We start from the raw sequence: 24,506 nt of genomic DNA on the forward strand, positions 1-24,506 counted from the left end.
CTCTTTTATAGAGTGTTTGAATCCACATTTATTGACACAAAGGTTCAATAGCAGTTGCCAATACTCTTGTCCTGAACTGTTTTCTTATGTGTCTTTTCTTGGAAATTTTCATGTAAATAAATGCTAATGCCAGATCTGACGTCTGAGTCAAAGTATAGTGTTTTATCCTTTATTTTCCCCAAATTACACACAATATCTTAATTTATAAAACAAAAGAAGAAATAAAAAATAACAAAGATGACCATCACAGACTAGCAACATTATAAATGGTATTTTCATCTTATTCCAGCTGTAAAATGAATATTTCACAGAAATCTGTTTATTTAATCTGTCACTAGTATTTTGTGTTTTGAAGTTATTGCCTGATGATGGCACTCAGGATTAGCCAGCACAGACTAACAAGGTGCCAACCAAGCATGCTGACAGCAAAGAGGTGGTCTCCAGTGGTTATGATGAGGTGAACTGAATGACTGAGTGGGCAAACTGTCTCTATTTAATGAGAGTGGTGGACATTTTTCCTCCAGAGTCTTTTAAAGGAGTGGATAGAGAGGATAATTTGCACTAACAAGGAGCTATGTTGTGAGTAACCAGTGCTTCTTGAAAACATGTCAGGATTTGTTGATTTATTTATCACTTAAAAATGAAGAAGGGTGACGTGAGGAGCTGTAGTAACTTCAGAGGGATCAAGGTGGTGAGCCACACCATGAAGATATGGGAAAGAGTTGTTGAAGCTATGATTGGTGAGCAGCAGCCTCATGCTGAGAAAGAGCAATATATGTGAGATGCTTGCTTTAGAGAAGTATAAAAAAGGTTAGAAGGAGCTGTCTGTGTAGGTTTCTCTGTCATCTAGGTCATGGAGCTCAGAAAGAAAAGCAACTGGATTTCCTTAAGATTTGTGAAGACGTTTCATCCAAGAAGCTTCTTCACTTCTAAAACCAAATATTGGAGAGTCCCAGGTCTTTAAGCCCTAGTGGGAGTTGTATCTTAAGAAGGTCACTGACCGACTTGATCGTGTGCCTCATCACATGAGCCAATGTGTGAAAAATACTTTCTAGTTAACATTCACACTCCAATGAGCACATCAGAAAGCCACTGGAGTTACGTATCTTCCCCAAGCATAATTTGGTATGCAGACTGGAGCAGCCAGGGATCCATGTGACAACATTCCAATATGTGGATGACCCTGCTCTACTTCCTGAGTTATAGTCACCCCACAAACTTACAGGACATAGTATTTCCAGGCAGTCTCCCATCTAAGTACTAACCAGGACCTGCCATGAGACCAGGCATGTTCAAGGTGGTATGGCTGTGAGTTAAGGGTTGGTGTGACAGATGCTAGGGATAGGACAAGGTGGCATTAGACTATCTGCTGTAGTGACCCCTAAAGGGAGCAGCTAAAATAAGAAGATCTGACTTACAAAATGACACATTTGTTGCTGACAGACACACTCGTTTGAATAGAGGACACAAAAGATCACCAAGTTGATTCATCTGGTATTAAACCGATCTAAGTCCATATATTTACATTTAACAGCTGACCAATGGGAGATTTTGAATAGATGAGTATCCTCATCCACATTTTCAAAAGTGAAGTACACCCTTAACCGGGCGCCAGCCTATCACAGAGAGACAGACAAGACAAGTTAGAATCACCAGTCTTAGGATTACAGAGAGAATATGCAATCTTCACACAGCCAAGTAAGTCAAAAAAGTCAAACCAGGATATATCTGCTGTGAGGCAACTCTGTTAACCACTGTTCTACCCACTACCCCAACACATCAGCCTACTGCTGCATACAGATCCAACATGTGAGACTTTCAGGTTAAAACATTAATGATATTGTCCAAAATGTGAAATATAAATTTCCGAGATATCTGTTGCTATGTTGCAGTGATAGCTACTGATTTTAGATGCTAAAAAATTGGCACATACCCATGCTCTCATTTAGTACCACTCTGTACCCCAAAATAGCAAGAAAACCCATCAACAGTTCTTTTAGTTAAATATCGGAGGAGAAAAAAGTAGTATTGTCAAGGCAGTCAGGAAAGGAACCCACAAAGAGAAGCTGAAGTTTTTAATATGAGGGTTGCCAAGTTAGGGTTTGTTTTTAGGTTATATGTAAGTTAGTGCATTGGTTAGCGTTGTCGCCTCACAGCAAGTTCAGGTTCTGGCTGGCTCGGGCCTTTCTGTGTTGAGTTTGCATGTTCTTCCTGTGCATGGGTGGGGTCTCACCAGGTACTCTGGCTTCCTTCCACAGTGCAAATACATTCGTTTCAGGTTAATTGGTGAATCTAGAATAATGAAGGATATCAATAGATATTGCTTCCAGTTTATTTAGTAAAGCAGATATGAATGCATAGGTAAATGCGGCTCCTCCCTTGGACATCAGACGACAGTGAAGACTGGAGACCTGGTTGTTTGCAGGAGACAGAGATTGTGTGGCTTCTACAGAAGATCAAGCAGGTGAGTTGGTGGATGACTTATATTGTGTAGTTGTGTTAGACACATACAGCAGGCCAAATATGTAATTTAAGGACTGTCGGAAAACACAAAAGTATTCTGTATAATGTTATAATCCAAACAGTATCTTATTTTTTAAAATTCCAAATGGAGTCTGATGGGAAACTTACCATTCAAAGAGTCTTAGTATTCATGTGGATGTTATTTGTTATTTTAACATGTCTCTCTGTCTCCCCCATGTCCCCTTCTACATGATGGCAATTGAAATGTTTTGGTGTTTAGGTATTAGAATTAACCTAGCACCGAAACCTGGATTACTGATAGATGCTGAACACTAACAGTTGGGATTGAAAGTTCTTTATTTCATTAGATTTCAATGTGAACCACAATTTAGCCACAATTTTGGAGTCATTTTTTGCCCTTGTTGTGCTCACTGAGTTTAGAAAACCATTAATAAAAGACAAATTTGGCTTTTTCAGTTAAATTCACACCATGGTCTGTGCTTTTCTGGTTATTTTGTTGTTAATTTGAGTCTTCTATTTCTCAATTGTTCTTATGCTTTAGTTTTTGAATTGCTTGGTTAGTTTAGTTCTCTTTAGTTCTAGATATTTAATCCCTCGTGCTTTAATTTATTAGGCTCTTTTAGCATCTCAAGTATGTCAAGTATTCAACTGTGCCATGTAATTTCTCCATTTAGTTAGTTGCTGTTTTAGTTTGTTAGTAATCTGTCTCTGTAGCTTTGCTGTGTGCTTTTCTTCTTTTGTTATCATCTTAAATAGTTCCAACTGTGTGCCTGTTTCCCACTTGTGTGTGTGTGTGTACCCTATAAATTTATGCTATCTCTTGCTGCTTCTTGATTCACCTGTATAGCCTTAATAAAGATTTGTTTGTATTTATATTTTATGTAAAACCTGCAAGTTATGACAGTTAAAGGTTTTGCAGGAAGGCGTGTTTGTGTTCTTCTTGGTGGTGGAATTTGCAAAATGTGAAACCATCACCATCACTTGCATCACATGAGTTGTTTTATTTATTTGATTTCAAATGAGATTCTTAATACCATTAAAATAATCACAGCTTTACCTTTTCAAGCTCTTTTCTTGCCCACTCAGGAAGTTATTTATTATAATACTGTGGGGTGCTTTAATGCCCACTGCTGTTAATGAAGACAGAATTGCCACATCTTTAGCAATATATAATATTTGCTATATTCTGTAAGACTTTCAGCTTTATTGCTCAGAATTGCGATGAATAAACCCCGAAGATCTTTATTTAAATTTAAAGATGTGATCCACACTCTTGCACAGATACCAACCTTGGAGAGAGAAAAAAAACACAACCCTGCCTCCGAATAAGCTCTGAAGTTCAGTGTTTACCTCCGCTTAGAGCACATACACTTGCTGATAGTATTTGAGAGTGTGTATGAGGAAGAGGTGCGGAGATATAACGAGTGTGTGTTTGGATGTGTTGCAGCGAGTGAGTAAATCCACAATTTGCTCACGCATTTTAGGGTGTGCAAAGCGCGCTCTGTTTTCTTCCTCAGGTGCCATTTCATGTTCGTACCCTTCATTTGGTGTTTCAGTGCAGACATTTTTTATTTATTTATTTTTTGCACAACACATGGCTTGTGCCTTTTTGTATATTTTTAACAAGATATTCATGTCTACTTGTCATTAGGAGTGAAAGTTACAAACAGAGTGAGGCGAGGTGTGGGGGGTGTTTTTCCGCCGTCACTGCCAGAAACACTTATTGATTTGCAATTCTGCTGCTGCTTCTTCTTCTTGCAGTTGAGTCTGCTCATGCTGACTTTCAGGAGGTTTTATACTAAAATTCATATTTTTCTTTTTGTTTTTTTTCTCCACCCAGCCCAAATCTCTTCCCCTGCTTTTCCCTCTCTCTTCTCCCCCCCACCTTACATTTCACTCACGGCAGTTGTCGCTGGTTCAGCTTGACTGCTTCGTTAGGGCTCATCATTTGCATTCAGATTAATTATCTAATTACCGACAAATGTCCGGCGGCCACCCCACACTCCGGCTCGTCAGCTCTCAGCCTGTAATTATTTTAATCATTTACTTTCATCTGGAGCTTTCCTGCCATACTCCTGTGTTTAGAGGCCATTCTTAATTACCCTGCCAAGACACTCTTTTCATGAGAGGGAGGGGAGGAGGGGTTGGTTTGAGGGAAAGAGAGCAATTGGGTGAGGGAAAGTGTGTGTGTGTGTGAGAGAGAGAGAGAGCGAGAGACCGATGGGGACATGATCCAGAGGCTTTGACAGCACAGAGGAAGCTCAATGCTCTGCTAGATGCTCTCTTTCTCTCTCTCTTTCTCTATCCCCCCCCCCCCCACCTCCTCCCATACCCCCATCCAACTTCCTCATCTCTACTCTCACCCACCCACCCCTCACCCCCGCCTCTACGCCCCGCTTTCCCCCCCGTTATACTTCCTCCCTTTTTCCCTTTATCGCAAGCACACACAGGAATCGCCCGTGGGCTTCAGTGCTCTGACTGCTAATACACTGACACACACAGATATACACATAAACACAACACACACACACACACAACACAGAAACAGGCAGACGAGAGAGTCATGCGCCCTGTTTGTGGCACTCATCAGGATGCACACATCTTTCCACTATCTGCCTGGAAAATCTATACTCCTCTTAGCTCGTCTGTGTGCCTGTCTGCCTCCCACCACCACCACCCATCCATCCATCCATCCATCCATCCATCCATCCATCCATCCATCCATCCATCCATCCATCCATCCATCAGACCCGCATGGCTGTACGCTCCACATGTCTGTCTGTCTTTCTCTCACCATCTCTTCTTCCTCTTCCTCCATGTTTGGACAGGCTAAAATCAGGCCTGCTGCTCCCTGTCCTCCACTCAGGACGATGGGTCATCTCACCCCACCACCCCACCCCACCCCCCGCCTTCCCATCCTCCCCGTGACCGCTTCATAATGATGCTCTCACTCATCCCTTAAGCCACTCACCCCCTCTCCCTGACTGCTCTTGTTAAGAAAAGCAAGAGTGAGGGAGAAATGAGAGGGAGAGAGAGAAAGAGAGATACAAGCTCTGTAATTGGGCTCTTGAATTTTTAAGTCACTGGGGATGAAAGTTTAATGAAAAGATGATTATCTACCAGTTTATCACACCACTGTTTCATATTTCATTTTCATATTCTCATTCTGAGCCGCCATTGTCCGCTCTGGCAGCTGTGGTAAAGGAGCTGTGATCCAGTGCGTGCGGAGGAGAAGAGGAGGAACAGATGCGAAGAAGCGAAATGTTAAGGTCACGATGCACAGGGGGCACTTTAAGGAGATGCAGAGGAGATGTTTTGTCACTCATGGCTCAAAGTGTTCATTATTGGGGGGTATTAAAGCTGATTTGTCACATTGATCATCGTTTATGTCTCCTAAGAGAAATGCTTCTCTCATTCATTATTCCATGAATCACTGTCTGTTTGGCAGATGTTGGTGCAGAGTTGTGCTTGTTGGATAATCTGAGACCATAAGTGAAAGATAAATGTAATATAAGTATGATACAGAAGAGACACTTTAAGGAAAAACAAACGGCAAATGTTGACACTAAAATTAGGGATTTTTTTTAGTTTTATGGGTTGTCATCTTATTGATTATTATTTATTTCTGAGATATGCCCTCAGTTAAACTACTCTGCCTTTAAGAGAACTTTTTTCCTGATTGGCTGCTCCTCACAAACAGAAGGTTTGAACAGGTGGAGCCGCTGTGCCTGAGTGATATCTGCATTACTGCAGTGATATCTATATTAGGGATATCTCCTTTCACATCGTTCTGACACCAAACAGAGTCAGGAGCAGAAAGGATGTCTGAGCCTGAGCTTTTGGTTCAGGTAGATTACTTCAGCATACACTGACCTGATTATTTGATACTAATTTGAAAAATTCTCATGCGCACTCATGCGCCCAGCATTTTTTTTTTCATATTGCCACTTTGCTAGACTCAAAATTAAACAACACAAGTTAAAAAAAAAATACGAGTATAATCATCAGTAATTTTATTTTTTTATTTTTTTATTTTAAAAGCCATACACAGCAAGGTCAAATTATCCATCCATCCATTCTCCATCACTTATCCAATTCAGGGTCAAATTATCAAATTAAATACAATGAATTACGTAACATTTTCTTGAGCTCTTTGTGTACAGAAATATGGAGAAATCAAATTTCTTGGCTGAGACATTAGTCACTAGATGAAATCAGTGCAAACACTTTGAAGCATCACATGCTGACTAAATTTATGGCTTTTAGGCTTTTCTTTTATTTATATGCGACCTCCATACGCACCCTCAAGACAGTTCAATAAAAAAGCACAAGGACACTCTTTCCTTTATTTAATCGAGTGGGATAAATAGGGAGCTGTTTGTTATTCATTCTCATTATTCATAATGGTGAGGACATTAATCCCTTTTTGCTGGAAGATGGTGTGAAAAAGCATTGAGCTTTGTGCTGCTCTGACATGAAGCACTTTTGCCAAACCCCAGTGGAATAACAGGGACTGCAGAGTTTTGAAGGGGATTATGTTGAGGACCCACACGTAGCCTCAGGCCACAGTTTGGAAAGAGGACACAGTTTGGACTGAAGAGATTAGAGACTAAGGTAGGGTGCAAAGAGGGCCATTTCCAGGCAAAGATGCAGCCTGTGTGGGTCAACATGGCGGACGACTATCCTCTGTGATAAATGCATTTTCCTAATTTTGCATATAGGCTTTTCCTGCGAATGCATGAAAGTAAAGATAAGAGGTGATGCTTCCACGTGACAAATGAATGCTCTCTGAGTTCAGGGGACATGCAATTTGCATCTTTTATTTTATTTTGGTAAATTCTGGCAAAGTTGCAGAGATAAATTTATGAGCTGCATTATTAAAGAGCCTCAGTTCTGTCTACAGGCCACCATATGTTGAAGATTGCACTTCAAAAAAAAAAGAAGCCTAAAATCCAATAACCTGTATGAAAGAAGCCTCTGGGGACTACAGTGTGTTAACCCTGCTTTACCAGTTACATCGCACTCGCTTAGCCTTCTAAAGCGCCCTCAAAAAATGTGGGATCAGTATCATTCTTCCTCCTTATCAGTTTAATCCACAATTTCACGCTGCAGGGGCGGAGACGACCCGCGCCGGTTGTCGCTTTTGTGGCCGTGGTGTCACCGTTTAGTCCGATCTCTGCGGCTCGGAGGTGGGAGGGAAACCTGGGAGACCAGCTCCATCTCTAGGCTGGGGTGGGTGGGTGGAGAGGAGAGAAAAAGAGCAAGTTAAATGGAAGTGACAATCTGCAAACATTCCTGCTGGCAGCTGCGCAGCACTCCCCATAGTTCACCACCCTCTGCTCGGTCACCGGGCCCCCACGACCCCCCTGTGCCTGGCACACGCACCTGCCTCTCCCAGCCGGGCTTTCACCGACAGCCAGATAATCTATGGGCGGATCCCGGCCGGGGCTCCTCTCAATGCGCTCTTGAGAAAACCCCTTATGCGTGAAAAAGCCCCCTTTCTCCATCTTTTGTTCAACACAGTTTTATGGGACAACATTGGGCATTATGAGGTTTGGGGGATTTTTCACGGGACTCTATAGAAGGGTATAATCCTTTCAGGCACGGGACGAATAAAAAAGTTTTAACCTGCTGTTTTCATATTTATTAGCTGGTTATAGCAGACGAGGCAGCTGAACCATCAACACACGCACACACCCCTCTTCACACACAAGCTTCAAGTCCTGGAATCAGAGCCTGACAAGATGTTTGAAGAGGTTGAGAGAGACCCTCTTAAAGGACCTGATGGCTTTAACTAAATCAGAAAAGAGAGTCAAGTGGGAGAGCGACACTCAGGTCAGGAAGGCCTTAAATGATCTGAAGTTTTTTTGCGCCTTTCAACAGGTTGTTACAACACATCAGTAGATGTTTACTGTTTGCTAATATGTAGTGCAGAGGATTTAGATCATGCTTTATTTGTATATTTAAACTTAACTCGTCAATCCATCCAGCTATAGTACTGTGCAAAAGTCTTAAGCCACCCCTCATTTCTATGTGTTTTGCTTTTACAGAGGCAGGCATTCTTATAATGTTTTTAAGTGGTCTTGAGCAAAAGTTTTTAAGGTTTTCTTAGACATTGGCTGCTTTATCACTTATTTTCAGTCCAGTCCTTGGTCACCATTTTCGGAGGAATGTGTAGCTGTGATTCATTCAAGTGTAAAAAGGAACCCAGTGTTGTGTCTACACAGCCTTTAAAAACTACCTACAGCAGGTAAACAGTATCTGAAAGTCATGTCTTTAAGAAATAGGAAAAAAAAGGGTGGCTGTCAAGAGGAAGGGAAACAGGAAGGGAAAGAGGGAGAAAAGCTGGGGTATGCGAAATAAACAAGAACTGAACTGAAAATCAGTGGTAACAGGTCTCTCGGTGTGATAAATCCAATTTGGAACATTTTGGTTTCAATTGTTAGAGAAAGATACAGCCATCTGTAAAACACGGTGGACGATCTATCATGGTTTGAGGCTATGTTTCAGTCAGTGGTGTTGGGGATCTGTTGGAACTGATGGAATTGTAAAAGCAAAAGTGTATTATCAGATTTCCAGCATGAAATGCCATCTGGGAAGTCTCTGATTGACATCAGCTTCATTTTCTAGCATGAAAGAGATGCCAAACACACTGCGATTGCAGTAAAAGCATATCTGGATGGAAAAACACACAGTGGAACATTATCAGTCATGAATTGGCCTCCCCAGTGCCCGGACTTTGACACTGTTGAAGCAGTGGATAAAGAATATTCTTCTTTAGAATATTTTTTGTCCTTTGTATTCACTGTTATCACTGTGTATTCAATATATTTTATATTTTATAAAACAGATGAATGGTAACCACTTTGAATCACCTCTGTGAATTTTTATGATTCCTATGTTTTTTCTCTCCTGTTTCTGAGTTATTATGATTGCATTCTAGTTTTCATTGTTTAGTCTCCTGGTTCAGTATTTCCACTGTTTCCTAGTTTAGTTATTCATGTTTCTAGATCTCATTTCTCTGTTTAATTTTGTTCCCTTTCGTGTCCAGTTTGTTTAATTCTCCTCTCTGTGTGTCCTCCCCAGCGTCCCCTGTGTGTAGTCAGTCATGTCTGTTTACTGATGTCAATTTTGTGTCGCTGTCTGTCTCAGTGTTGAGACTTCCTGCTTTTGAGAGCCGCTAATGTGCATTATGTTTAGTTGTGTATCCCTTGCCTCAGTTAGATTCAGTTCTGCTGTGTGTTTCTCCCTATGTGTCTCCACTCCGCCCTCATCTCCTTGTGTATGTAAACCTTCAGTTTACTTACGTTCTTTGTTGTGTCCTCCATCATCGCCGAGGGAAAGTCTGAATGGACAGTTTTCCTTTGAATCTTGTTGAAAGTCACATCCTAAAATTTTGGATCAAATCCACAATTTTGATTGGCCGTGGCAGCCATTCATGTGATGATCCCACTCACCTGCTTACCGGAACACCAAGCCATAATTAACATCTTCGTTGTCACCTTCTCACAAATTCACTGGCTTCTTACAAACACAGCGCTGCACACTGACTTCTGCAAAGCAGCATGATCTCTGTGACAGTATTGCTCATTTGCACATTGCAGAATAGTTCAGGACAAGAACAACATTAAGAGCAAAGCAAAAGGGGGGAAAAAAAACGTATATGAGCAATAAATCAGAAATGAGCACAAAGGTTTGCAGTGTGAACTTAGCCAGGAACATTTAGATGTAGTAAATCTATTGTTAATGAGACTGTAAATTATTTAAATTTAATAATTGGGCTCTGCAGGAATGAGTAAAGTAATGATAACTGATAGTTAAACACACTGAGACATTTAATTAAACTTCTGCTGTAATTCATACAGAGAGTTTCTCCACACTCATTAAATTAAACTTAACACATTTTAGGGTATTTGATAATTTACGCATAGGTGTGGGTCTCTTGAGAGTAATATTGCTTTGAAAGTACCCATATGAACGAATTAACAGAAAAGGCTGGGACAACATAAACATTCAGAAAAGAGATGAAGGGATTATAAAAGGGACAAACATAAAACAAGTATTTTTATGTCTTAAATAAGCTGGACTCAGGAGTGTATCTTTTTTCTTTATATCAATATCAAGGTGGCAATAAGGTCCATAATGGAGACCCAAGTGTTGACAAAAAGAAGAAGACACTTTATTTAATACAGAGAAACAGCAAAAACAGAAGACTAACTAAAGTTACCTACCAGAACAAAAACACACAAAGAGGGATAACAAGGCACAGGTGAATTCAATCAAGGCAACAGTGAGGACAGAGGAAAAGACAAAAACAGGAAGTATCTATCTATCTATCTATCTATCTATCTATCTATCTATCTATCTATCTATCTATCTATCTATCTATCTATCTATCTATTATGTTTGTGTGTTGTTTCTCTTCTCATGACGGGTCTTTCTATCCAGTTCATCATACACAGGCCTCAGGCCGCAGCCTCCCCTCCACCCTTCCTCACCCACCATCCCTCCCTCTTCCTCTGCCTCCCTCTATCCCCTCCACCGCCACCCCCTTTCTGTCAAAGCTGATTGTTTCCACGCCAGCAGAGTGCTGCGGGCGAACACACTGTCACACTACATCAGGCAGAGGGAAGAAGGGGAGAGAGAGTATGATAGGGTATATATGTATTTCTGTGTTCAAAAAAAGCCCGATGCAACAGCTAAAGCCGTGGCTGCAGCAGGGACTCCCGAACTTTTGCATGTCAAGGGCATCTGGATACAAGACTGCAGATCCTGTCCTGAGGAATCTTAATCTGTGGGGAATTTTAGTGTCGGGAAAGAGAGATATGAGTCTCTGTAGCTACCGTACACAGGGAGGTAAATGTGACAGCAGGAAAGGATTTACAGCTTTACACAGACATGAATGAACAAAACATCAGGGGGCTGCTGTCAGTAGAGTCCAGAAATAAAGTGAATCCAGGCAAAAGACACAGTGTTTTACTTGTTTTTATCAGTGTCTTGTTGATATTTGACAAGCTCTTATATTGACAGAGATTTTGTAACCATCAGATAATAAATCACAAGGACTGTTTAACTAATACAGCACACTAACGTCACTGGCTCTAAATTGAGATAGTTTGGATCAGTGTTATAATGTAACTGTATTCAAGAGCACTGGTATTTGTTTAATTTTATATAACTTTTTATTTAACCGAATGGACAAACAAAACAAGCTCAGGTTCCCTTTAAACATGATACAATTTAATATTTGCTTGTGTAAAAATTACATTTCAATTTATAAAATGCAACAATAGTAAATTCGTAAGAGATGGTAAACAAGTGGTTTTCAAACTGTGGGGCGCAGATCCACTGCAGGCCTGATGAGGACAACAAGGGGGACAAATGCTGTTGTGTTGGCTTTTATTTCCTTAAAAAAAAAAATCTTGGATCCACAGTTTGTTTGTTTTTATTATTTAAAGAAAGAAAAAATGGTATGTTTTAGGATATGAACCTTCTAGACAACAACCAGTTAAAAAAGTATAACATATAAGAGATTATTTAAATAAATAATAATAAAAAAGAGCAAACCCATATCATATTCTTGAGTAAACAACCAACAGTGGCACAGATGATAGCACCAAAACAGCCTATTGATCTAAAATGGGATTAATAACCCAGGCAGTGCTTCAATTAATAGCTCTCCACTTGGTTAGTACATCTTGGTTTAATTCATCATTTCACTTTTGACATCCTTTTTTTTTTTTGGACTGACTTTTTATTCAAGATCAGATATGATGAGTTTGACCTTTTGTTGGGTACATCCATGCAGTTTTACTTTAAAGCGCGTGGCAGATTTATGAAGAGGGGCCGAAACAAATACGTGTTAACGAACAACAACAAGCAGAGATAAGTAAGTTCCAAAAAATATCTGCACGAGAGCATCAGTTTGGATAAGTGACGGAACAACAGTGTTCAAATAATGACACAAAATCCTGGGTCAAACTTTGGTGTTACATTGTTTCTGTGTGTCGAGTGAGTTTGGCTCAGATCCTGTAACTTTATTCAGCTCGAGATTCCAAAATGTTTAAAATAAAGCTGAAACACAAAAAACACACAGTAGAAGATTGTGCTACACGTATGATTTTGATGAAGAAGAAGTCACAAATGTTTTTATTTTTGGTATTGCATTTCCTGTGTGGCTCTCCACATTTGAGCCCATGACCTCCTGAGCAAACACGTTAAATTCAGCACTGGCTACAAAATAATTTTAGTGCTTTTTCTTTTCTTTCTTTTTAAGTAAACTTAAACCCAAACTGTAGAAAGGTTAGAAAGAGAGCTTTTAATCTTAATTATTTATTTATTTTGTTGTTGTTCCACAAAAAAGAATAAAAAATGGGGGTTGTTTGAAAATATGTCCCAATAGAAACCCTCCTTTGCAGATCCCTGGTGGTCCCCCATTAAGTGCACCACTGCTGCACACACTGCTGGATGAGCCATCCATGTGCACGCTGCTGACCTCTGGTGTCAGAACACAGAAACAAAAGGAGGTGACGGTCTGAACCGAGTGGGTGTGTGATGGAGTATCCCCCCCTAGTGGATGCTGGAGCCTCCTTGTTCCTGCTCAGGCAATCTAAAGTCAGTCCATTCAGGTCTCCTTTAATAACATCCCACCAGGGTGATCAGGTGTCCCACTTCTTGTGGGACTGCACAGCATTTTTAGCCCTTGTCTCACATTGTAACTGGCTCAAGATGAAAAAAACTGAACACATATTTAAATACTTTTCTCTCCCCCCTTCCTTTCTGTTCACAATCCCCCTCTGTGAGACAAGTGGAACACATATACGAAACACTTTGTGTTCCTCATGAATGGTCAGCATGATACGAGGACAGCTGGGTTATTATCTCCACTCTTTGAATTGCTAGTTAACATCAAGGTCCTGAGACTCGTGATCTCAATACAAAAAATCTCCCTCCTTAGAGTCTTGAGGCTGTTCTTTGCAGGGGGTCATGCCGTGGGTTTGCTACCAGTCTAAACAAATAAAATGGACAACAGTAATGGTGGATATTAAAGCAGGCCTGTGAAACCTTGCCCTCGTGACCTGCCATGGTCCCCTGTGGTGAATTCTGTCTTGTACTACATGTACTGTTTCCCCATCTTCTGCTGTTCCATTTCTTCCTTCTAATTACTTCTGGATTTAATAGAATGATGCACAGTTTCCATCACTCCCTCACACCACACAGTAGCATGTACACTTAGTTTGGGGTTTAAGTATTAATATTGTCCCCTGTGTCCCCTCCTTAAAAGAAAAATGAAGTTAACACCTTCAAGAAAGATCGTTAGTGAAACCCAAAGATGTTTAGCTGAACCTGAAAAAACAGTCTTAACAATTATTAGGATAGAAACGATGAACACACAAGCATATAAAGACACACAGACAACAATAAAACATGTCGAACATTTAGCCCACATAGATTGTTTGTAAAGTTGCACATTTATTAGTAATGTGTCTCACATTATCCCTACATTTAGTCTGTAGTGTTCCAGTTATCCTAATACTGGCTGATGACTCATCATCACACATCTTTTATCTGCTGTACTTCATTAAAATAATCTTCCCTCAAAGCTGAAGTTAATCACATTAGAGAGCATCTTTAAACTGACCTTCAAAAATTATCCCCCCCCCCAGTATATGTAGCTCTATTTTCTTTCATAGTCTGGTAGGGAGGATGTTTTCCTCCGTCCCTGCGCCATCTTGATGATTAGATACTATTTTTAACAGGTTCTAACGGTGCTGAGAAGTTGGCTAATCTAATACATTTGTGAATGGTTACATGCGGCTCTGTTTCCTGTAAATGATTCATCACAAAAAAATATGCAGGTGTGAAGAATCTCGCTGTGGAAGCTATAAAGACTTTGAGTGCCCGTTGCTCGAAGGGAAAAAACGTCACAAGGTAGTGTAGCAAACCTGGCAACCTTGGATATGTTTTCTGCAAAGCATCGATTAAAAAAAAATACACAAGTATCAACAAATACATCAGTTAATTCCAGGTTTGCAACCACTGATCGATGGCACAACATGCACAGCTACCAAAATCTACACGAGAAAGAATATATCACCAAAGGGCATGAAAATCAGGCCGCAAAATTGATATTTTAAATATATATTTTAACAATCGATAGATTTTCTTTTAGTGCACATTCGTCTTTAAATGTAAGCGTAAAAAAGCTCATTTAAAAAAAATCTGTTTTCACAGTCAGTATTTTATAGGTAACCACATGTCTGCTATTAGAATACATGATGATACCACCAAAATACAATTTAGAAGAAAACAGTATAATTCTTTTAACAACACTCGCGATTAAGCGTCTTAAACTTCAAGGAGAAGTGTTACAACCCTTTCTCTGTGGGTTAAATATATCGCAAAGCAAAGACCCTGAAACCTTCCATCAGACATTAAAACATTTGGATTTGGGTGCTCTGGTTGTTTGAAAAAAAAGTGAAGTGTGTTACAAAACAGAAAAATGCAGATGAGCCTCTTGGCGCTCCCACTCGCCTTGGGGATGTGCCACAAGGCCCAGCTGTGCGCACCTCTCTGCTCCCCGGGAAGCTTTGCTCTGAAAAAAAGTCATCTAACGCCATACCTGTCATTCCAGGGTTTCGTTTTTTTTGTAGGGTTTTTTTTTTATTTACTTATTTATTTTTTATTTTTAGTAACCGACTGATTTACCGAGTTTGCAGAAGATGTGCGCAATGCGCCCGCAGCAGGGCCCCGACGATCACGCCGAAGAACGTATTTAGTCTAAGGAATGTAAGTTAAAAAATAATAATAATAACCCTGCATACTTTACATAGTGTTTTTCATGAAAGTCGGATATAAATAGTCGTTATCCTGGAAATATTGCATGATGCCACTATTTACAGCGGTGGAAACTCGAAAATAAAGCCCTCATTGTCTCTAATAAACAATTTACTGAGTTTTCCAGGTCCCTTCGTGGCCTTTATTCTCCTCCAGCCGTGGACACTCTAATGGTCTCATTGGAGATCTCATTGAACACTTTGACCTCTGAACTTCTGGAAAAATACTGAATGAGAACATGTGAGTCTATTTGTTACAAACTTTTTTAGCAGTTTTTTTTTTAAATCAAATTTTCAGCAGTTTAACAATAAAAACAAGTCATAGATAGATTTTAACACTAACTATTAAAAACAGTTTACAAATCTTTATTGGTTAACTTACTGTTAAAATGACGTCATTAAATAATGTTTGTATTAATCCTTAACGTCTTTGAGTTGTTATTGAAACGTTATATAGGCCGACAAGATAAACCTGTCTCGTGCTAATCACTGCTTACAACGCATTAATAAAAGCATAATAAGTCATTTATTAACCATTAATAAAGTCACTAGTTACATTTAATCTACACAAAGCCTCCTTCTTTTTTAAATGGAGGAAACAGTTAATAAGCTTAGCACCAGCGGATATTTTAATACTGAACCACACATCTAAAATATTGTCATATGCTCTAAAGATACTGGAACCCTCCTTTATCCCGAGGTAAAACTGATCAGCCGTGTTTTTTTCCCCTTCGCGCCCCTGCAGCTTCATTTATCTTCGTGAGCTTTGTCTCACTTCATTTATAACCTCTAACTACCTTGAAATCAAGTCTCCGCGGTTTACAAAATCCCCATCAAAGGCACGTTTGTTCCCAGATGTCCCTTTTTTGAGGATGTTTTCTGTATCACGTTGTATACAAGTCACTGCTCTGCTGTAAACATGTTATCCGCTCAGATTTGTCGCCTCGCAAACACAACGAACAGCGGATCAATATGGAAATGGACTCAGACTTTCTGTGCGGTGCCTGCGCGTCCAAGAAAAGCGATAAGCTAGGAAAAAAATAAATAAACTGGAATTGGTTTGGAGGCATAGCTGGGGATTATCCCAAACTTGCCCCGGGGTTTGGCTCCTGCGCGCAACCGGACCGGCGTCTGTTCACCGAGGCCGGATAGGACCCGCAGCGGCCCGGGGCGCAGACTGAAGCTCCCCGAGGGCTTCCAGCGACTCCCATCGACTCGCCCAGGACGGAGATTACAGGGTGGCAGCGTGGCTGGTATCTTTCTGAACACACACACACACATACACGCACTTAGAAAGAGGTGAGATGATCTCGGAAAGCCTGCGGCGGAAGCCCAGCCCGTAAAGATTGAGGCTTGAGCCCTCACACGGCTATCACACTGCCTGCAGAACACACGCTCCCAGCCCCGTGTGATGAGCAGATACAAAACAACTTTGTTCAGCTGACAAAGAGGCAATTGTGAGCTCAAAGGGCATTGGCCCAAGGCTTCAAGTACAGCAAGTACAGCTACAGAAGATAAAAACTGGCCTTCTTTAGTCATATCTGTTCTGAGGGAACTTTGATAAACCAGCTTCTTAAAATGTTCCTCAGGAATCAAAAGAAGCCTCTGTGCTCTTGAAGTGGAGTTATCAGCCTTAGTCTTTCTCTCAGATGTGTCTATTAGAAATGAGCTCAATCTAGATTAAGCTGTTTAAAAGTTAAATTAAAAAAACATCCACACAAAACATTAGATAGAAGGATACTTTATTCTTTTAATCGATCATAATTATATACAGCATCTCCTGGTAGAAATCATCTCTAACACATGGATGTTTTCCAACACTTTTAGGGATTTTTTTTTACGCAGAGGTCAAGACAGGTAACAACAGCATGTAGGACATTTCTGATATAAACATCATATTATAACAACACTCAAGAGTTCATACAGTCATTGCTTTAATGAGAATATATCCTAAGTCATGTGACATTTTGGTTTTTGTGTAGAAGCTGAAGTTAAAACCAGTCTTCAGCAGCCCAAAGATGAGTTTGATACAGTAATTGATGCTCTGTATGGGAAAACGGGGAAGATGAGCAACAATAAGCAACATAAAGCTTAAAAATGTCTGACGGGATGATGGGAGATTTTTTTTCCTTTTTCCAGGGGAAATTTATGAGCAAAAGTGCAGTTTTATAAACACTTGTTTCCTCTCACGATTGGCTGACAGCAGCAGCGGGAGCAGTGTTGGCTATGGCAGCGGCGGCGCCCATTCGCAGCAACTCCTTCCTGTGAGTGAGGATGACATCAAAGCTGGACTGAAGGCGGTTCTGCTGTTCCTGGACGCGGCCCTGAAGGGTGCGGACCCAGCGAATCAGCGCCAGGCGGCGATACATGGTCAGCTGCACCTGGTGCTTCTCCATTTCCTGAGCCTTGAAGCGCTCACGGTCCCGCAGCGTCCATACGGTGTCCATCAGCTCTGGCATCTCGCCGTCTGAGTCGGAGGACTGATCGTCATCATCGTCTTGATCTTCCGCTCTTTCCTCCAGATTTCCCAGGTTGCTTCCTGGGAGGGACTTGCGGCTAAAGCTTCTTTGTCTCGTGGCTGGGTCTCTGTTTCCTGCTGGGCCACTTTCCGGATGACTCGATTTTGGTTCCCCGACACCGATGCGGTCCAGGCCTCCCATGAGCATCCCTTCTCCCCCGCTTTCCATGTTGAGGGAAGACATGCTGCCGCCAGACCGGTAGCTGTACTCCGACTCGGAGTCACTGTCTCCCCATTCGTCGTCCAGCAGTGCATCATAATCCTCTTCCTGTCTTCCTCTGAAGTCTGTGCTGCCCTTCCTCCTCTGCTGCTCCCTCTTCTCTCTTTGCTTCTCATCATCCTGGTTCATCATCATCCTTCCCTCCTCTTCCTCCATCCTCCTCTCCTCCGCTCCATCAGGGGGCACTCTACCATAACCATCGTCCCCACCTTCGATTTCAGGCAGAGGCTCAAGGCGGCTCCAGCAGGACATGCGGGAGCGCGGCGACAGAACCCCTGAGTTTGGGGGGTCACGCCCAAGTGGGCCCAAGTTTCGGGGCCGCACCTGGTTTCGGTTCTCATCTCCTCCTCCTTCTACATTGCCCGTGTAGTCCTCATCATCTTTCCTTGGCAGGAAGTTGAAGTTGCCGTCTTTGTCGCACTTCCTGTTTTGGAACGAGGAACTACTGTTGGAGCTTCCATAGGCTGAGTTCAGAGGCTGGTCCTGATGATGAAGCATCACTGGCCTCGACTGATTCTCACTGAAATGACAAAGAACATAACATCAAAGTACTGGTAGTGCCATTCTTTACTTCAAATAACCTCTACACACAGCACCGCTGGACATTTGCCCACCGTGTACATCACTTTGAATGTTTCCCAACTTCCTGGAGCCAAAAATTTAGATAGAAGATGAAAATCTACTTGACATGACTTACTTGAGATCCATAGTTAAGTTTCTAGTGCTTATAGCTTCAGTCTATAACATTTAAGGTTTTTGGCTTCCTTTGCAGAAAAACATCTTAGTGTGTTAAAGAAACAGAACATCAATCAGAAGTTGCATTGAGAAATGTGCAGTATGCTCTAACAAAAGAAAGTCAAGCCAAATCACAGTGAAACAATAAATAAAATCTGTGTCGCAGGCCTGCACAGTGTGTATCTGCTTAAACCTGTCATCACATGGCAGCAGAACAAAGCAACAAAGAAAAGTTCTTCATGGGCGAAAGGAGGAGGATTAAAAAAGATCAAAACAGCTAAAATGCAGTCATGAGCTAAAGCAACAAAAACAGGAAAATTCAATGCCTAGCCCACTGGGGCCAAACACACACACACACACACACACACACACACACACACACACACACACACACACACACACACACACACACACACACACACACACACACTTTCCTTGTTTATAACGTCTATAACTACAGGCTGGTCTGCGCACTCCATTTCTATTAGCGTCAAATATTTACATGTCTCCTCAGAATGGAAATCTCTCTAATCCTGACTCCAGGCTGCTGTCAATCAGTCCCCTCTCCTCTTCCTATGCACGCGCGCTCACGTGGTGCTGAAGGACAGCGATGGTGGCGGTGTCGCGAGCGCGCATGCTGAAGCTCTAACCACGGCGAGAGGAACGGGGACAAACCGCCCGAAATCGACGCGTTTTTGGCCGCAGTGCTGGCGCTTGAAATGGGAGAATAAAATAATTCTCATGTTGATAACGAGTGGTTTGTATTTTTTTCGCTCTGAGTGCAAAAACACCATATTTGTTGCCGTAAGCGCGATGGAAATAAAGGAAAATAATACCTAAGCAGTCCTGCTGCTGGGTGGATGCCTATAATCTTGAAATGAGGACGCCTGGCTCTGTAGAAAACGTGAAAAAGGCGTCCAATGCCGCCCAGTGGCTGCATTTTACGGCTTATTGGAGAATATCAGGATGATAAAGCCTGAAACGCGACAGTTCTTCTTCCTCATCCGAGCACTGCTCTTTGCTAAAGCTCAAAAACGCCTCAGAGTTTCATCCTCAAACAATAATAATAATAAAAATATACTCAGAAATGTAGAGGAAAAAGCAGGGATATTTAATCTGCGCTGCGTTATGTAACGCTCACCCCATATCTGTGCAGTCTCCACTCTAGCCCTTCTCATATAAAACAACCTCAGAGCCTGCCCTTCATCTCCCTTTCACCGCTTGCATAAGTCAGACATGTGAATCTATTTGCACGAGGTTCCAGTTTTTTCTTACCTATTTTGCCGGTTTGTTGCTCGATAGACAAGCTGGACACTGCGCCCTCCCAATTTTTCCCCTCCTCTGACCCTCCTCTGTGTGATGTTTATCTTCCTCTTCCTCTCTCCTCCTCCTCTCAGTCTAACGCGGTAGCTCTAGAAAAAAGAAAAGGCTGGGTGACTAAAAGCATTTCCTAAACTGGGCTGCGGCTGAAAAAGAAAAAAGGAAACAGTGGAGAATGAATCGGTGCGCGGACAGAAAGCCTGTTGTGTTTGTTGTTTATTCAACAATGGGTCTGAATTCCCAGAAACGAGCGTCTTTTTATTACAATGGATTGTAACTCTGTGGGTGGTAGCTACCAAACTTATTTCCATAGAGGAAATCCAGCAAGTAAAATAAATGAACAAATAAAAAGAAATAAAAGCATCTCAAAATGGGCAAAAAAGAATAATAATTCTTGGGTACCTTTATGGGAATCCTCATTCATAAACACAATGTAGAAGTTTAAAAAGTGGTTTATAATCCATCCATAGGATCTCTTTAATATAACCAACACGGTTTTACTGTAGTGCCATTCACTCCCTCTTTCTACATCTGGCTGCAGCTGGAGTTTGGAGGGGGTGGTTTTACTCTTGTTAAAATGACATTTTGTTGACATCATGTCAATGTGAAGCTGGTCAAACTGCACTATCAGCTGAAATAGTATTATGCTACATGCTATAACTGTTTTAGATCATGGTTTAAACTCCCTTATGTTATGATGTCACTTTACTTTTTCCAGGTTGGCTGGTGGGGTGGGGCGGTGGGGGAGGTCACCCAGCAAATACATAATAACTACATGAGTCACAATATATAGCTATGCATATGTGAGATATAAAATAAGAGATATGGGGGTTTTAATTGTTAGCGAACATCTAACTCTCTTTCACTGTTTTATATTTAGTTTTTTAGTATATGAGAAAGGGACAGTTTTATTCAGTCAAAATTAAAACCACAAAAACAATAAAGTGTGTAAAAAGCTTAACATTGATGTAATTTACAGTTGTAGGCCTGGTGGAATTTCCCGGTATAACAGTTATGTATTCATTAAGTCTTGCAAATACATTTAATCTCTCCCTGTGACAAATCTGTGTCTCATACCAAACTTAAAAAAGTCAGTTCTCCACATGCTGGATGTTCTAAGTTTCCATATTGTCTTGTTTTGCAGGACAGATGCAAACTGGATCAGTGACTGACACCAAAATTGCACTCATACATAACCTTTGCACAGCGTTAAGGTCACATTTTTACCTCTTTTGACATCGGACAGCATTAAAATTACCATAAATGTTATTCTTTTTTCCCTGATGCGTTGCCAGAAATGCATAAAACACACAAAAATGAAAATTTTATACTTTTGTTTAAATGTTTGTGCACACATTCTGTTCTCTGTCAGATATAACGATATGATATCTACTGAGATAGATTTTAGATTCATTTTAAGGGAAACGAAGAAGTTTGTGGTAACAGAAGTCAAGGGGAACCTTGATAACGTCATGAGAACTCTGTCACCAACACATTTACTCAGCTTCCCACAGACTCAGGCACTTGCTGCTATCCTTTGAAGGGTCATGTGGGAATCTCAAAACAGTATAATTGTAATATTTGACACTGTTTTTGAAAATACAATGGACCCTGCATCCTCTGGACTACAGATGAGAGGGACTATCTGGCTTTTTATCGGTGCTTAGTTCAACAGCCTGCATCTCTGATGGTATTAGCGCCTATTGGAATTGGCAGCTTGTACATCTGGAAAGACATCATCACATATACATCTCACATACTTCCATTAGATGACATTTCCAGGGAAGGTCTTGCATATTTCAGCAAAATATGCAAGACCTATGGCTATTACAACAGCAGGACTTTGTAGTAGAAGAGTCTGGGTGCTAAACTGACCTGCAGGGCTGACCTTTCACCATCTGAAAAAACACTTTTTGGACTACTCTTTTTCAGTTTATTGAAGTTTTTTGGAATTGATTTATGCATAGTTTTCTTAAGGTCCTGCCACACGGCAACTGGGTTGAGGTCTGGACTTTACCTGGATTATAGCAACTCTTTGATTCTTCTTTTTCAGCCATTCTGTTGTAGGTTTGCTGCTCTGCTTGGTGTCATTGTCCTGTTGCACGACCCAGTTTGGGTTTAGCTTTTACTGGCAGACACGCTGGAGCCTAGAATACTCTAGTATACAGAGGAGTTCATCATGAGTCCAAAGTGCCCAAATCTGTGGCTTTAAAACGAGTCTAAATCATCATCCCTCCTCCACCGTGTTTGACAGCTGGTATGAGGTATATGTGCTGATATGCTGTGGTTGGTTTTCCCCAGATGAGTGTCAATATGATGTAATCAGCTACACCAAAACCACCCACTGCAACAACAATAATGTGCATAAATCACAATTATCTTGAATATACTATGACGAAGCTGATTTATTGAGTATATTTTAGTGCTAATTACTTTTACTTGTGACCGTGCATATCAACACAATCACAACTTTTTTCCCTGCGTGGCTTTGGGGAATTTAAATTCACCAAAAACACACATAAATCATCATGTGATGCTTTCACTGTGATAACTGTATAATCAGTTTATCTCCCTTTTGTTGGATTCAACAAGAAAAAAGCCATGCCCATCTTCTGGTGGTTGTTAAAATACTTTCTGGGAAATGGAGGAAATCACTCAAGCGAATTTAAGGTAAGTAGAATCACGTCAGTAAATCCCAAATCCTCCAGTTAGTCACCGAACACACCGTCATCATCAGGGCTGATAAGAGTGCATATTATATAAAGCTAACAGGGGATGTTTTAGTCTTAGGACAACACACTTCATCATTTACAGTCTCAGGTGTGTTTAAGGCAAAATGTTACGGAGAATGCAACACCGACAGGCGGCATCATACCCCCGGTCCTCACAAAAGGGAGGACTGCAGGATTTGTTGCAATGTGATATTTTCTCCAAGCTGGTGACTGAATGTTTTTGGAACTGTCAGATCAGAGGGGCATGGCAGTGGTTTCTGTGTGTCTGAATATGTGTGTGTGTGTGTGTGTGCGTGCATGTGTAAGTGTGTTTTCTGGAGGTGTGTGTCTGGTATAGAGAGGCTACATCAGACAGACTTAACAAGTGTTCGCTGTCTCTCTCCTCCCTGCACTCATCCCCCTGACATAATGTTGCTGCCGGCAGAAATAAAATAAAAAAAAACTCAACCTCCCTCCCTCCCCTACACACACACACACACACACGCACGCACGCACGCACTTCTATCTCTTTCCTCCCTCCCTTTTCTCCTTCAACAACATTCCCATTCAACTGCATCAGCTCCAGGCATCCTCTCTCACTCCTTCCCCATCCCTCGCCCTCCCCATCGTTCACCAGTAGCCTAAGCACATAAAAAATACATCAAACACAGCCGTGCGCCCAAGGCCTCGTCACACGCAAAATCATCTCTTTTTCCATCTCCCCTCTCTCGAAAAGAAAGAAAAAACCCAAGTTACAAAAGACAACTGCAGAGGACACTGATGGAAAGAGCGATAGACTGAACTCGGCTGACTGAGGGTCGTCTGCGAGGCCTCCTGGGGGAAGAAAGATTATTGTAATGTTAACACAGCAGCCATGCCTTCATTTGACACACACACACACACAGACAAACACACGAAAAGAGTAAAAAAGGAGCGTGACTTACCTTGTGCATAATAAGGCCTTGTTTGAATTGTACACAGCCTGCAGCACCATGACCCACTTCCCTCAGTTCAGCTCCACATCTGCTCCGGCACCAGTCTCGGCTGTGACAGTGGCCGAGGGCAGCCGGCAGCACCCATGGGCTACGCTGTCAGATCCCTGGTCCTGAGATGCAAAGAGAATCTGCAAAGAGAAGCTCGCTGGACCTCCAGCTCACAGCCAGCACTCTTTAAAATCAGCCAAATCACCCAAGACGTGCTAAATTGAACCACTAATCCAGCACAGAGGTCGCTTTGCACTCTAATTATACACTTTTACTTTAAATACGAGTACGCACATATACACGTACAGTGCTGACACAAGCACACAAACCCTTGGGTGCTACAGCTCATGTTTCTCTTCAATTATTTCACCCTCTGCCCTTTCTCCTCCTCATAATCTGAATAACGCCAGATCCGTGTCCTCTAGATATTTAGAAGCTGGGCCTCCATGCCAAAACATGTAACCTTCCTCCTCTTTCAAGTGTAGAGTGAATGTGGAGTTCAGGGTGGAGAGGGGGGTTGGCTTCACTGCGCTGACCTCGTAATTCCCTCTCGGGGGTTAAACAAAGTTGTGAAATTCAGTTTGGAGAGGAGGCTATGGTGTTGATGCAAAAGAAGAAAGGACTTGCAGACATTATTCCTATTAAATTCTAATTAAAATTGATTTCTTGACCCCCGCTCATCAGGCCTCAGGACTTGGA

The 24,506-nt window shown here is 41.5% G+C and overlaps 1 protein-coding gene across 2 annotated transcripts; it reads right to left on the reverse strand.

The window, feature by feature from the left end:
* Window positions 1-17,045: 17,045 nt before the first annotated feature.
* Window positions 17,046-20,056, reverse strand: c19h1orf216 (chromosome 19 C1orf216 homolog). 2 transcript variants are annotated; one of them, XM_086281064.1, is made up of 2 exons: window positions 19,935-20,056; window positions 17,046-18,578 (listed from the first exon to the last, which is right to left on the reverse strand). In XM_086281064.1, the coding sequence occupies exons 1-2, from the start codon at window positions 19,937-19,939 to the stop codon at window positions 17,507-17,509; spliced, it is 1,077 nt and encodes a 358-aa protein (XP_086137190.1). In that variant the 5' UTR covers window positions 19,940-20,056; the 3' UTR covers window positions 17,046-17,506. The 2 variants fall into 2 exon arrangements, with proteins under 2 accessions (XP_086137190.1, XP_086137189.1); XM_086281063.1 differs by lacking the exon at window positions 19,935-20,056 and adding an exon at window positions 19,630-19,914.
* Between the last annotated feature and the right edge of the window lie 4,450 nt (window positions 20,057-24,506).

Source organism: Aulonocara sp. 'chitande type north' Nkhata Bay, linkage group LG22 (assembly GCF_057382095.1).
Source record: "Aulonocara sp. 'chitande type north' Nkhata Bay isolate Kocher_YH1m ecotype deep benthic linkage group LG22, A_spYH_male_GT1.1, whole genome shotgun sequence".
Lineage (NCBI taxonomy): Eukaryota > Metazoa > Chordata > Actinopteri > Cichliformes > Cichlidae > Aulonocara > Aulonocara sp. 'chitande type north' Nkhata Bay.